The sequence below is a fragment of the Pleurodeles waltl genome, chromosome 6 (assembly GCF_031143425.1).
Source record: "Pleurodeles waltl isolate 20211129_DDA chromosome 6, aPleWal1.hap1.20221129, whole genome shotgun sequence".
In the NCBI taxonomy this organism is placed as follows: domain Eukaryota; kingdom Metazoa; phylum Chordata; class Amphibia; order Caudata; family Salamandridae; genus Pleurodeles; species Pleurodeles waltl.
Window position 1 is genome coordinate 605595514 of NC_090445.1, and position 12575 is coordinate 605608088.

At 42.0% G+C, this 12575-nt stretch overlaps 1 protein-coding gene across 1 annotated transcript in view; it reads left to right on the forward strand.

Moving 5' to 3' along the window:
* Positions 1-12575, forward strand: part of PPIL1 (peptidylprolyl isomerase like 1) — a 42944-nt gene that overhangs the window by 25383 nt on the left and 4986 nt on the right. The window contains exons 2-3 of the mRNA XM_069238883.1: positions 7946-8100; positions 8521-8589. Of these exons, the coding sequence (XP_069094984.1) occupies positions 7946-8100; positions 8521-8589 (224 nt within the window). The remainder of the gene's footprint in view (positions 1-7945; positions 8101-8520; positions 8590-12575) is intronic.

Below are 12575 nucleotides of genomic sequence, written 5' to 3' on the forward strand. Positions count from 1 at the left end.
GGTGTCTGAGTCATTGGTATGTTTCATTTCTTTAATACATTCTGCTGTGTGCTCAACACTCTTGGCTATGTCAATGGCTTAATTAAGCCAGGGTTATGACCTAACAGTTTTTCCTGAATACGTAGATCGTTGGTACAACGAACCAATTGATCTCTTATTAATGAATCACATAGCAATCCAAATTCACATGCATTCGCTAAACCGCTTAAAAAAGCTACATAGCTAGTCCCCTCCTCATTTTTTCCTTGGATTCTACTAAAGATTGTATGTTGTTCTAAAACAACATTAACCTTTTGCCCAAAGCATGTCTCTAATTTGCCAAGAGCTTTCTGATAGTCATCTTGTACACCATCCTCCTCCTCATCATCCTCATCTTCTTTTTCTGTTAGATTTTCATATATCTTCCTCTCTTGTATGCCTAAGATATACAATAAGATATGTTGCTTTCACACAGGTAACATTTCCCCACCTATGGCAATTAAATATGATTTGAATATTTTCCCTCATTCATTCCATGGTAGAAGAGGCTCCCCTACATCATTGAGGAGGGCTGGAGGTTGAGTCATACACACTGCTGCCATTTGAATAGAAAAACTGATAGTTTGGTACAGTTTGATGCTCTACTGACTATATGCTACAATGAATATATATTACACCTAGGACACAAGATGAGATAACTGAGGCAGGGAAGAGCAATTAAGAACGCTGTTATGCAGTTGCTTTAGAGTTGGAAATATACGTTTGCTTACAATTTCACAAAATGCATTTTGTGTGCATTATTGTGCCATTCACAATCATATAAAACTCCTCCTCCTTCCACAAAGAAATTCCATGTAGTCTGGTTTTGAAACATTATTGATAATGTGTCTATAAAATGTCATGGAACTTAAATATTTTTTTTATTTTTATGCAGCTAGACAACAGCTGTACAATTCTCATGATGACTTCGTCACCGACAATGCAGAAGCTGCAGGGAAAGCATGTTTTGCGCAATGCTTTTTAATACTGCCAAATTGGTTCCAGCAATATTAGCAGTATAACTCCTAACTCCACCCTGTTCTATGTGGGCATAACCAAGTTACTACAAAGAGCTCAGCCAGAATTTGGGCAGGGCTGGGGCAGTCCTCAGACCCCCAGCTCCACCTCTGTTGGGCGGGTCCCGGTGACAACAAAGAGATCATCCAGGATCTGTGCAGGGCTGGGGCGGTCCTCAAACCCCAGGTCTACCTCGGTTCCTAGATGGAGTGTTGGCCAAACGGAGTGAACTCCCTCTTCACGCCCATGAGAACTCACTCCCCCTCCACGATCGATGATGGGAACAAGAGCAACAAGTGCAGCACCGAGGTTCCCTCGTAGCGGCCCCTCTTCAGTCCTCCAACCGCCACAAATCCTTGCATCTGTCAGCCTCAACGTAAAACTTTCCTGAAGCGGCATATCTACCAGGTTCGCCTCGATCCTCCAGTTGCCTCAAATCCTCACACCTGTCATTTCACTGACAGAAACTCTCGGCCCTCTTGATGTGTCCGGTTGGGTCTCCGCAATAGTTGTGAAGCCGGTCCTGCACCCCCACGCCTGCTGGCTAACTCTCTGCATAAACCAGTGAGCAAATCCTTCCCTTGACTTCCTGCTGCTCACAGGATGGCACAACTTCTCAGTGTGCAATCACCCCAATGAGTGGAAACTAAGCAGTTCCATTTACCGCAGCAGCTGGCACCTGAGGTATGTGACTTTCTGCTGTACAGATGTAAGTTGGCACGATTATCTTTTAGTATACTCCAGTCTAGTGCCAAACTGGTGTAATATAGCTGAAACCAAGGATATCTAGACTTAATTTCCCTAAACACTTTTAGTACCTCTCTATCTTGTCACACTAGAACATCCGTTAGGTGATATTTTAGACTGAGTGCAAATCATCCATTTCCATTTCTTGTCAAGTGATGTTTGCATAAATACATGAAACGGTACCCGTTTTGTCCTTAGTATACAGTCACTGTGCCAAGAACGTCTCCTGAACTTGGCACTTGTATAAGTGAGGTGGCTATCTGTAGAATCTCACAAGGATGAGGTATTCATTCCCTTCCATCTGCGCAGTGTGCATCCCATCCTCGTCTAAGAGAAAGAGTGAAGTAGTCACTCAAGAGAAATGAAGTTCAAAGGCCTTTATTCAGAAGCTATGATTCCTCAAGCCACCTCGTTAGTGACTTTCACAGATCCAACATTCTAGCATAGCCTTCCAAACATTCCAAATACATTATATTACTACAAGAGATAATTAAGCGTTCTACAGGTGACTTCCTATAATTACAACTGTACGTTATGTTGATACTTACTCAATTTGAGGAAATTACAGATTAGTATATTACAATAATGTGGTTGCCTAATGGTTTTACCCTAGCTTAATATGTCGTTTGACAAGAAAAAAATGACTTTTTTGAAGGCAAATTTGAATGAGATTTCTAGAAAGACTTCTTAAAATTTAATGAATGAGAGTGTCAAAGGATATTAAATATGTTAATTTACATGTCTTTTTGTGTTGAGTGAAAAAGTGTCAAGAAATGTTAGCAGGGATCTCATATTGGAGATGAGATGGTTTGAATGGTGTGGGTTATTTTTCTTTAATTTTTGCAATTGGTATGGAAATACTTCAGATCCCCTGTCCTGGCTAGGGATGACATATGTACCCATTTATGAAAAGGAGAGTTATGGTATTTTCAATTTCTTAGTTTAGCACCTCTGAGTTTCTTTTCTACAATATTTGCTAAATTCATTACATTCTGGTGTCAGATATGGAAATGTGCGATTTATGTATTGTTTTAAAAACCGGCTTAAGAAAGCTTGACTCCATTCATACTAGTCTGTCAAAGTATTAAACTGTTCATGGATGGTACCTTTTGCGCAGTATTTGGGTATCTGGAAAATACTGTTGACAGACTTCCGCAATTTGCCCTGTTATAAAAACCGATTAATATAAATACTAAAATTCAAATGTGGTTGCAATAGCCCAATGCATGAAATGCATTCCATTTAGCACCTGTTTTAACCAATAAATTTGGCATTAAGAATGAACTTTGGTAGAAACACATATTTGTCAAGGCCTTATCTAGTATTTCTGTAGCAATTTGCCATTATGGATCAATAAGTGTACATACCATATCTCAGGCCAATCTGCTTCCCTTTGCAGATGAGGCAGCCGCGTTTACCCAGATCGTTATGGCACTTCTTAAATAGCATGATCTACTCTTCTGATGTACACACAGGCAATTCCTTTGTCAATCTTTACAGTTAAAGCCAAAATGATGGTGTTTGATAACTGTTTTTGCAGGAAAAGATGTGTGGGTATAAAGTCAGTTGACAAGATGGACTGTTTCAAACATTTAGGTTATCAAACTACATCGTCCTTGGGGTGGAATGTCATACGGTTACCCTTTTTCTAAATGTATTAATCCATTTGGGGGCTCTACCCTTGTTTCTCCGTTAAAATTGTACTTGGGTATGTGGTACCACAGACAAATTTTGGAATTGGGGGAGGCTTTAAAAAAATAAAAAAACTTCCCCCAATATTAAAATGTAGAGACACTTTTACGTTTAAGTGTTCCACTGTGATTCAGCTAGAAGAAAATGTAATGCACTCTCCTTGATTCTACAAGCTTTTACAATTTTTCAACATTTTGCAAGGTATGACTATTTGAAATATATATTTGTTTTGTAAACCTTTATTTTTAGTTTTTAGATAGCAACATATAGCAGTTAGAGAAACGTTGTACACATTACAAGGCAGGATGTAATGATAAGCACTTGTTTTCAGCCTTTGCACACATTCGTGGATTCCTGCTAGCATCCAGTACATATTATAATACATTATGTACAGGTGGCGTTCTACACTGGCTCTTCTGCCCTTCACTAGGACCCCTGGCTGAGTCTGTACTATTGTCTTTACTTGAGGTCAAGTCATCATTATCCACTAATTTCCTATCTGAGTCTAAGAATGTATCACAGACGTCCCTCCAGGTCTGTAGAAGTTCCCCGAATTGTTCATCTCATCTGTTCAGCCTCATGTGTACCTCCTCTGCCAGTGCTCATTCTTGGACATCCTTGTACCATAGCTGTACAGTGGGGGACCTCTGTCCCATCCATGTGATAGCCATGCGGCGCCGGGCCAGCACTAACACTATATGTTTCCTGTAGTCCTGGACAGCCCTGCAAACCATGCTAAATGCATGAAGTCCACTCCACTGGCTCTGAGGGTGGACAACTATCCTGCCATGTAGGTGTCATGCATTGCAATGTCTTGGGTGTTAAGTATGTCCTATGGAAGAAGTTGTAGTGCACCAATTTGAAGCACGAGTTGCTAGGCACTCTGTGTGTGTCTCTACAGATATTGTTGCACTCCCTGTCATCCAGTGGAGTTGCTAGATCAGATTCCCATGCGACGTGTGCGCAGACCAGAGGGCCTGTGGTGTCTTTTCTCATTGCCCTTTACAGTAGCGTTATTAGGTGTCGACCTGACTCACACTTCAGTAGGACGCCCAATGTGTGTGTGTGTGATTTGTGATGTATCCAGGTAGGTGGGCCAGGTCACTCTAGCCATCTCTTTAAGCTCAGCATAGTGCAGGTAGTTCCCTGGTCCTAGTGTAAAGTTCTCACAGGCTTGCTCATATGTGATAAAGTACTCTCCAGGGTAGAGATGTTCCAACAGGATGCATCCGCCCGCCCTCTATGCTTGAAAGGACATATTGTCGATCATATTGTGTATTGACTTCAATATCCATATAGGAAGTTCTGTGTCAAACAGGGCTGTCATTAGCATTATTTCAACAAAGTCCTGCCTTAATGTTGCTGTCTGATGGATTATATAAGGTCTGTCCCTGGGTACTCCCGTCCCTTCCATTAGTATTGTTGGAAGCTGGTCCGCGGCGATTAAGCCTGCCAGGAGTCGCTTGTCCCAGTTGTCCCCATCCTCAAACTATTTTGCTGCATGCTGTAAGTGTGCAGCCCAATACTATAGAACTAAACTTGGTACCTCCAAGCTTCCGTCTTCATATTGTCTGGTCATAGTGGATAAGGCTACTCTACTACGGCGACCTGCCCTCAGTAGCAAGATAACTATGGAATTCAGCCATTTAAAGACCTACTTGGAGATGGGGCGGAGCGTGTTCTGCAGAGTGTACAGACATCTGGGCAACATCACCATTTTGGTTATAGCCAGCGTATCAATCAACTATGGCAGCAATGTGTTCCAGAAGCTTACTTACGTCTGGAGAGTGTCAAGGACCCGTTATATGTTGAGCCAGAGTTGCTACGTTTCAGTCTGGACCAGCTGCAACCCTAGATAGCAAAAGTGCGCTGTTTCCCAGCGTAGTCCTAGAGACGGGAGCTGATCCGGCGATGTACCGGCCTGGGCTAGCAGAGATTTATTGCGGTTGAGGCAGAGTCTAGATATATTCCCAAACTTCTCTAAAATTTGTAGTACAGGTATTGCTTCTTGTGGGAAGGCAATGTAGAGTAACTCATAATCTGCATATAAAGAAATTATGTGATGATTTGTACCCAGTTGGATGCCCCGGTATCTGAGTCTGTGGCACGCCCATATCGCCAGTGGCTGTATGGTGGTAGCAAATAGGAGGTGGGGTGGGGGTTAGGGGAACAACCTTTCTGTGTCCCATGTTTCATTATACATTCTTCTGATCGAGTTCACCCCACTTGCACTCTCGCAGTGGAGCTGGCGTAAAGCAGTTGTACCCATTCCCAATAATGTGGGCCAATTCCCATAGTCCTAAGCACTTTGAGGAGGTAGCCCCAGTCCACAGTGTTGAAAGCTGTTTCTAAGTCTATGGAAACAAGCACAATCTCCTCGTTACTGGGCTCTACTTCGTGTAAGATGTGGGCAAGATGTTGTAAATCTTTTCTCGTGTTCCAACCTGGGACAAACCTGCATTGGTCCTCATTCATCAATTGAGACATGTGAGGTGCCAGCCGGTTAGCAAGCAGTTTGCAGAGTATTTTGACATTGATCATGGTGAGATGCCTATGGGCGAAGGGATGGGACGTTTTGCCACCTGGTTTAGGAAACATACATATTTTCCCCCTTCTGCATTGTAGGGTGGTAGGGCCCCACTTTCCATGCTTCCTAGAATACCTCCAGGAGGTTCTGCATGATTGTTGCTGCGAGTACCTGGTAAAATTTGTGAGGGAAGCAGTCACTACCTTTGCCTGTGAGCGCATGCTCAGCGCCAGTCACAGCACCTCTAGCTCGATAGGGGCGTCCAGCATTTCAGCGGCTGGCTGAGGCAGTTGAATGAGAGCTAAATCCTCCAGAAACGGGACGTAACTGGATGGTGTTATGGCTGGGTATTGGAAATCTAATTTTACAATATTTTTAAATGCCCCGCTGCAGCTAAAATCTATTTGGGTTGAGCCCAGTATTGGATGAGAAACTTTTGCTAATGGTTTTTGCAGAATATTCATTGAGTAATGAGTAATGTGGTTTGTTCTGACATATCTGTTAATGTTTGCAAATTGCAATAAGCCTTCAAAAGAAGACAAAACCAAACCTTTAAGGAGGATGCTTCATATTAATGTGAATGAAAGATTACGCTTTTACTGATTGGGGCTATTAAATTGATTGATGTATGGACTGTAAAGTAATTGGTGTTTACCGGTTTTCTATTTGTCTGGGAATGTTGTTGATGTTGTGAATGTTATTGGGACTTGTACAGTAATGTTTTAAATGTTTCAGTAGGTATATACAACTTTTAAAAGCTCTTCATCCATTTCGGTACAGCCTAGATGTTTCCTTATGAACGTATAAGGCAAAAGTACATCAATTCAGACTACATAATTTTGGTTATGTCTCTAAATGTGTTCTAATTTGACCTTCACATAGTAAGGAATAGACAACTGACCCAGACGAATGTTGCATTACATATTATATCTATGTCATTAATCGAAGAACTTGATGCTGTCACTGTTCCTGGGAAGATAAAGTCTGGCGACATCTGCGTGAAAGAGGCAGACGTGACTATGATTCCGCATAAATCAGGGAATATGGACACTTATGTTGTCTAAGTTGAAGAAGATGGCAGCCTCCAGGAACTAAGATGGAGTTGGGGCCTACATAAGATTAGGTCGGACATTAGGGATTGTGCCTCACTTTCAACTGTTGGTGTACCACCAGGCGTATAATTACTTTGAAAATTGTGCTATTATTCCTCTATGGTACTTACTTTTATGAACCTTGGAATGCAGAGATATGGTGGGATCGGATCTGAATTGGGGACATTCAGATTCCTTAGGGATTCAAGAGGAGTGGTGCTATCATCTAACCATATTTTTCTCTTGTTCCATTGATATTTTTTTTCTTCTCCTCCTCGATTTTAAAGCATTCAGCAGTTGAGTAAGAAGTCTGACGCTATAAATGTATCTTGACAGTGAACTCCAACTGCCACCACCAGCTTTTCGCTTTCACCACACCTGATCTGTGCCTCAGGGCTTATGACCATTCTGTCTGCACACAATGAGGTCCTCACTCTCTTTTGTGTTGTAGTTGCACTTATATTGCGCTTCATGTAACATGCTTTATTTTCTTGGTTTGTACTACTTTAATTGACGTCAGTGTGTTGAAAAACACACAGCCGTTGCAGTCATAAAGATGCCAAAGTACAAAAAGCGATCTATTTTAAATTTCTTATTTAAAGTGACATATCTTTTTTTTTGTGCGGCGCGCGCCGGCATGCTTTCTTTTCACCACTACCCACTAAGGTTTCTCAAACTTAGCCTGTATTGATTACATTTCACAAAAGATTAGTAATTGTTTTTGAGAAAACACAATGGTAAATGTCCTTACTGAGCATTTAAATTCATACAGCATGCAAAATGATATTGATTATTTTACTTGAACTTCATTGTCTCTTGATAATACTCATTCATTCTTTTAATCTCCTGCCAGCATGGGTACTATTGTCCTTGAACTTTACTGGAGACATGCCCCCAAAACTTGCAAAAACTTTGCTGAGTTGGCCCGACGAGGTTATTACAATGGCACCAAATTTCATCGAATTATCAAAGATTTCATGATCCAAGGAGGAGACCCAACTGGAACTGGTGAGGCAGAAAATGCTATAAATTTGGTCTTTGTTTGGGTACTGTTCAAGACAAACGTTTAGTTACTTTTTCAGCAGTGGTAGTTTTAAAACTTCACAATTTCATGGAGTTGGCATTTTTAAAAAAGTGAATAAGGTGGTGCTTAAAGTTGTAAAACGTGGGGCAGAACTTCATAAACCGATTTGTTTAGTAACTTGCTTTGTGTCTCATAGCTCCACAAGCTTGTGTGGTCGTGCAGTATTTGGATTCCTTATGATTCATTATGAAGGCAGAAATAAATGCGGGGCTAATGGCATGCCCTAACAAAACTGTCCAGTTCAGGCTGCCTATAATGATGCACACTTTGTGAGTGGTTAGCAGGGACGCAATTTCCAAAGCTTTTCCAGTGCCATCAAGAAATTTGTTTCTCTCTTGTGTCAGGCCGCGGTGGTGCTTCGATATTTGGAAAACAGTTTGAGGACGAGCTTCATCCTGATCTGAAATTTACAGGCAAGTGAAATCTTAAGCAGTGCTATATTATTTGAAATATGAGTTACATGGTTTGATGACGTGCTGCAAAAGGGCCAGTAGTGCTATCTTCGTTTTTTTAAATAATTTTTTTACCTTGAGTAAACCAATAAATTACTAGAAGAATGGAATGTCTAGAAGTATAATCCTTTGTTCCCAGTGGAATGTAAAGCATCTTGGCATCAAGTGGGAATATAACATGAAAATCCTTGCTTTATATGGTTTTTGTTGTCAAGAGAATATGCCTCCGGTTTTATGGATGTCGAAACTGAGTTGGAACCAAAGTGGGTCCACAGGGCAGTTTGGAAAAAAAAACATTTTTAGGCTAAGTGGGGCAGAAACTTTATCGGTATAGATGCAACAATGCTGGGTGGTAGGAATTTTGTGGATTCCTGCAGATTCCGCCAGGTTCCATCACAAAAATGTGGGGAAAATGTGTGATTTCAAGCAGAGTTGGAGGTTTGCAGGGCATTGTGGATATGAAAATGGTGCAGGGTGCATGTGAAGCACACCACCCTGGACCCACCTAGATGTTTAGTTTTCAGATGTGTTTAGGTCTCGTATATTTTTCTACATGGCAGCATCCCAAAGTCCAAAAAGTGCAGCCCTCCCCATTACAAGTGGGACGATTTTGAGAGTTAGACAAGCTCTCATGGCCCAAATGTAAAACTAAAACCCAAAATAACCAAATGTCTTCTTGCTTGCCATGGGATAAGATGTTATAGTGTGCGGGAGGAAAGCTGAAATACTTTTACCCCCTTCAGTTGGGGTGGGGGCATCACCATGCCCATACTGGTTGGTAGCCATCACACCACTTTTTTTTAATTTTTATTCCCGGTCATCCCAGTAGGCTTCCTGCCATAGTGGATTAGGGATAATTGCCCAATCTGCCCACCGATGGGCAACACAACTTTGTCCCCATTTATATGAGATGGGTGTATGGCCATACCCCCACCCTCTTCTTTTTTTTATTTTTTTATTTTTTATTATTATTTTTTAATTATTCCTTGGTTTCTGGGAGGCTTTCTAGGGCCTTACAAAAATAGGCTGATCTGCCCCCATGGGGGGGTAGAAATGGCCAGCAGTAAAGTGCCCCAATAGGGAGCGACCCTTGCCCAAGGGGCTGTCCCCCCCCCCCCAAACAAAACACACACACACCCCTAATAGAAATAGGCCGCCCTGCCCCCAAATGGGACAGGAATGGCCTAAAATAAATTTGCCCCTCAGGGGAGCGACCCTTGCCTAAGGGGTCACTCCCCCAAAAAAACCAATCCCTGGTGCCTAGTGGTTTCTGTCCCCCCTTGGAGGCAGGTCGGCCTAATTAAAATAGGCTGATCTGCCCCAAGGCGGGCAGAAATGGCCTAAAATAAATTTGCACCCCCAGGGGAGTGACCCTTGCTTGAAATTGGCGACTAAAAAAAAAAAAATCCCTGGTGTCTAGTGGTTTCTGCCCCCCCTTGGAGGAGATTGGCCTAAGAAAAATGGGCTGATCTGCCCCCTAGGTTGGCAGGAATGGCCTAAAATAAAAATTTCCCCCCAGGGGAGCGCGACTCTTGCCTTGCGTGTAACTGACATAAAAAACAAAATCCTGATGTCTAGTGGTTTCTGCCCTCATGGGGGGCAGATTGGCCTAATAAAAAAATGCCCCCCAGGGTAGCGACCCTTGCTCAAAGGCTTTGCATTTCTCTTCCAATTGTACTGGAAGCTGAGCTTTCAGCAAGATGGGGGCGGCCTCTGATGAGGTCAGTGCTCGTTCGCGTGCTGACATCATCAGACGTTGCGGGTGGAAGAGGAACCTATTCCCCTTCCATCCCTGACCTGCGGTGGTGGGTCGGAGGCTCATAGGAGGAGCACCACTCCCTCCACCCCATACTAACCCCTCCCTCCCTCCCTTCCCCCCCCCCCCGCCCACCCAATGAGCCAGTCCCTGGGCGTAACGTTTACTTCCTTGGCTCCTCAGCGCTGCAGCCAAGGATGTAACCGTTACATCCATGGCAGGGAAGGGGTTAACCACTTCTGTAGCAAACAACACTTTACCCTGCACTTGTCTAGAATTCCTTTTAAGATCTCTGCACACCTGTTCAAAATGTGCTGTGCAACCACACTTTACAAATTATTTTATTGCTGGACACAAACTCCATGAAGCAATGTGATTACAGCTTCCACTTCTGTAACATGCATTACCCTTTTCAATTTCTCAAATTGCCAAAATGATTTGTACATGAAACACCTATATTGCTACCATCCTCGTGATACTCGTTGTGTCGTTTCACAACATATACATCTTCACCTTTTCCCACAGGTATAGTAGTACCCTTGACTGTAGACATTCATTTTTATGATTGTTATAATGCTTTAGCCATATATATTGCGTCTTGTAATTTGGGATCACCCATGATCCACAATTGTTCCTGAGTTTTCTTGGTTTTTACATGGACTGATTTGGTCCCTAATCATTTCGTCTGTCATGGTATCAAAATGACATGTAGCTCTTAAAGCTGTAAGAAACTCATCAACTGTGTCTCCTTCTAGTTTTGCCCTTACAAAGAACTTCAATCTACTCAGAACAGTGCTGGTAGTAGGATTGAATCTAAGTCCCATCCTTAAAAGTGGCTCTTGATATGCATCTAAATCTCCCTGACCACCAGAGGTCATTACTTGGGGTAATGTTCTAAATATAACTTGAGTTTCTGACCTGAGACAATGTAACAAAATGTTTTTCTTTCGTTCAGCCCCCATTCTTTTACCATCAATAGCTTTCATAATAGATTATAAATTCGTCCTTCCACCTTATCCAAGGTATAGAAGGTTCCCCTTTGCTTTGTAAAAATGTTGTTGGTGGGTCAGACTGCGTGATGTTTTTCAGTAATGCCCCACTTCTCCCAACATTTCTAAATCTGTAAATATTAATGAACTGTATACTTTATGATTTGTAATCCATCAGTGGTATAATCATCAAAAGCAAAATATATAGTAATTCAATTAAAATATAAAGATGACAGATATTCAAAATAATACCACCATATACACTTGTTACTTGAATCCAGGATGACACTGCGTTGGAGAAATATGTACTTTGAGTTGCGATAATGTCAGTGGGTAAATTGCTTGTGAATGCGCTGAGACGCTCACGATCATAATCGAACACTTCCTTGTATAGAAGGCAGTTGCCTAAGAGTGATGATAAAATACAACATTGCCGTACACGCTAGCGTAATATGTGAAGGTCAGGAAAGTTTGTAGCAGGGTGCTCAAAGGGTGGTGCGTGAGGAATCTACCGGTGCAATGGTGACTTGTGATGTTTCACCCTTCCTTGTAGTCATCCGGTGCCGCTTCAAAGCACGCTCGAGTCAGCAGCCAGAGAATGCACTCACTCGGTCGAGTGAGGAGCAATTCCGTCGGTGTTGTAGAAACAGTAACGTTACTATCCTGTGTCGCATAAAATATGTAAGAGTAGTACTCACTGTAAATAGTACAGTTGTCCACCAAGCGATCATCACAGAGTATATCCAGATAAATAGTGAACTTATCCAGGTTCAATAAATTTGTTTTCCCAAAAAATATTTTCCATAGAAAAAATATGGGTCCTCTTAGGTAAATCCGTTCCTGTGCTGCCCTCAATGACAGGATACCTCTGCTGCTCGTCTCCCTTGTAGGAATAGAGGGAACTTCAATTTGTGGAAAGGAGAGTTTAATTCTGGCAGCACATCACACCCACCTGCAGAGTAGGTAGTCAGTAACTCAATCAAGCATTCCCCTAAGGAAAATTCCATAGAACACAGAGTTCTGTTTATAGTAAAAGCATAACAAAAGCATGTGCAGGTATAGACATAGAAAGCAATATAACAACAATCTTTAGTTCTAATTATTTACATCTAGTATACCACAAGCCTTAAAAAATCCAAATATGTCTTTTTATGCAAAAATCTGCTGTTGTAAGATTTAAGGAAGGGGTGGTTATAGTTACA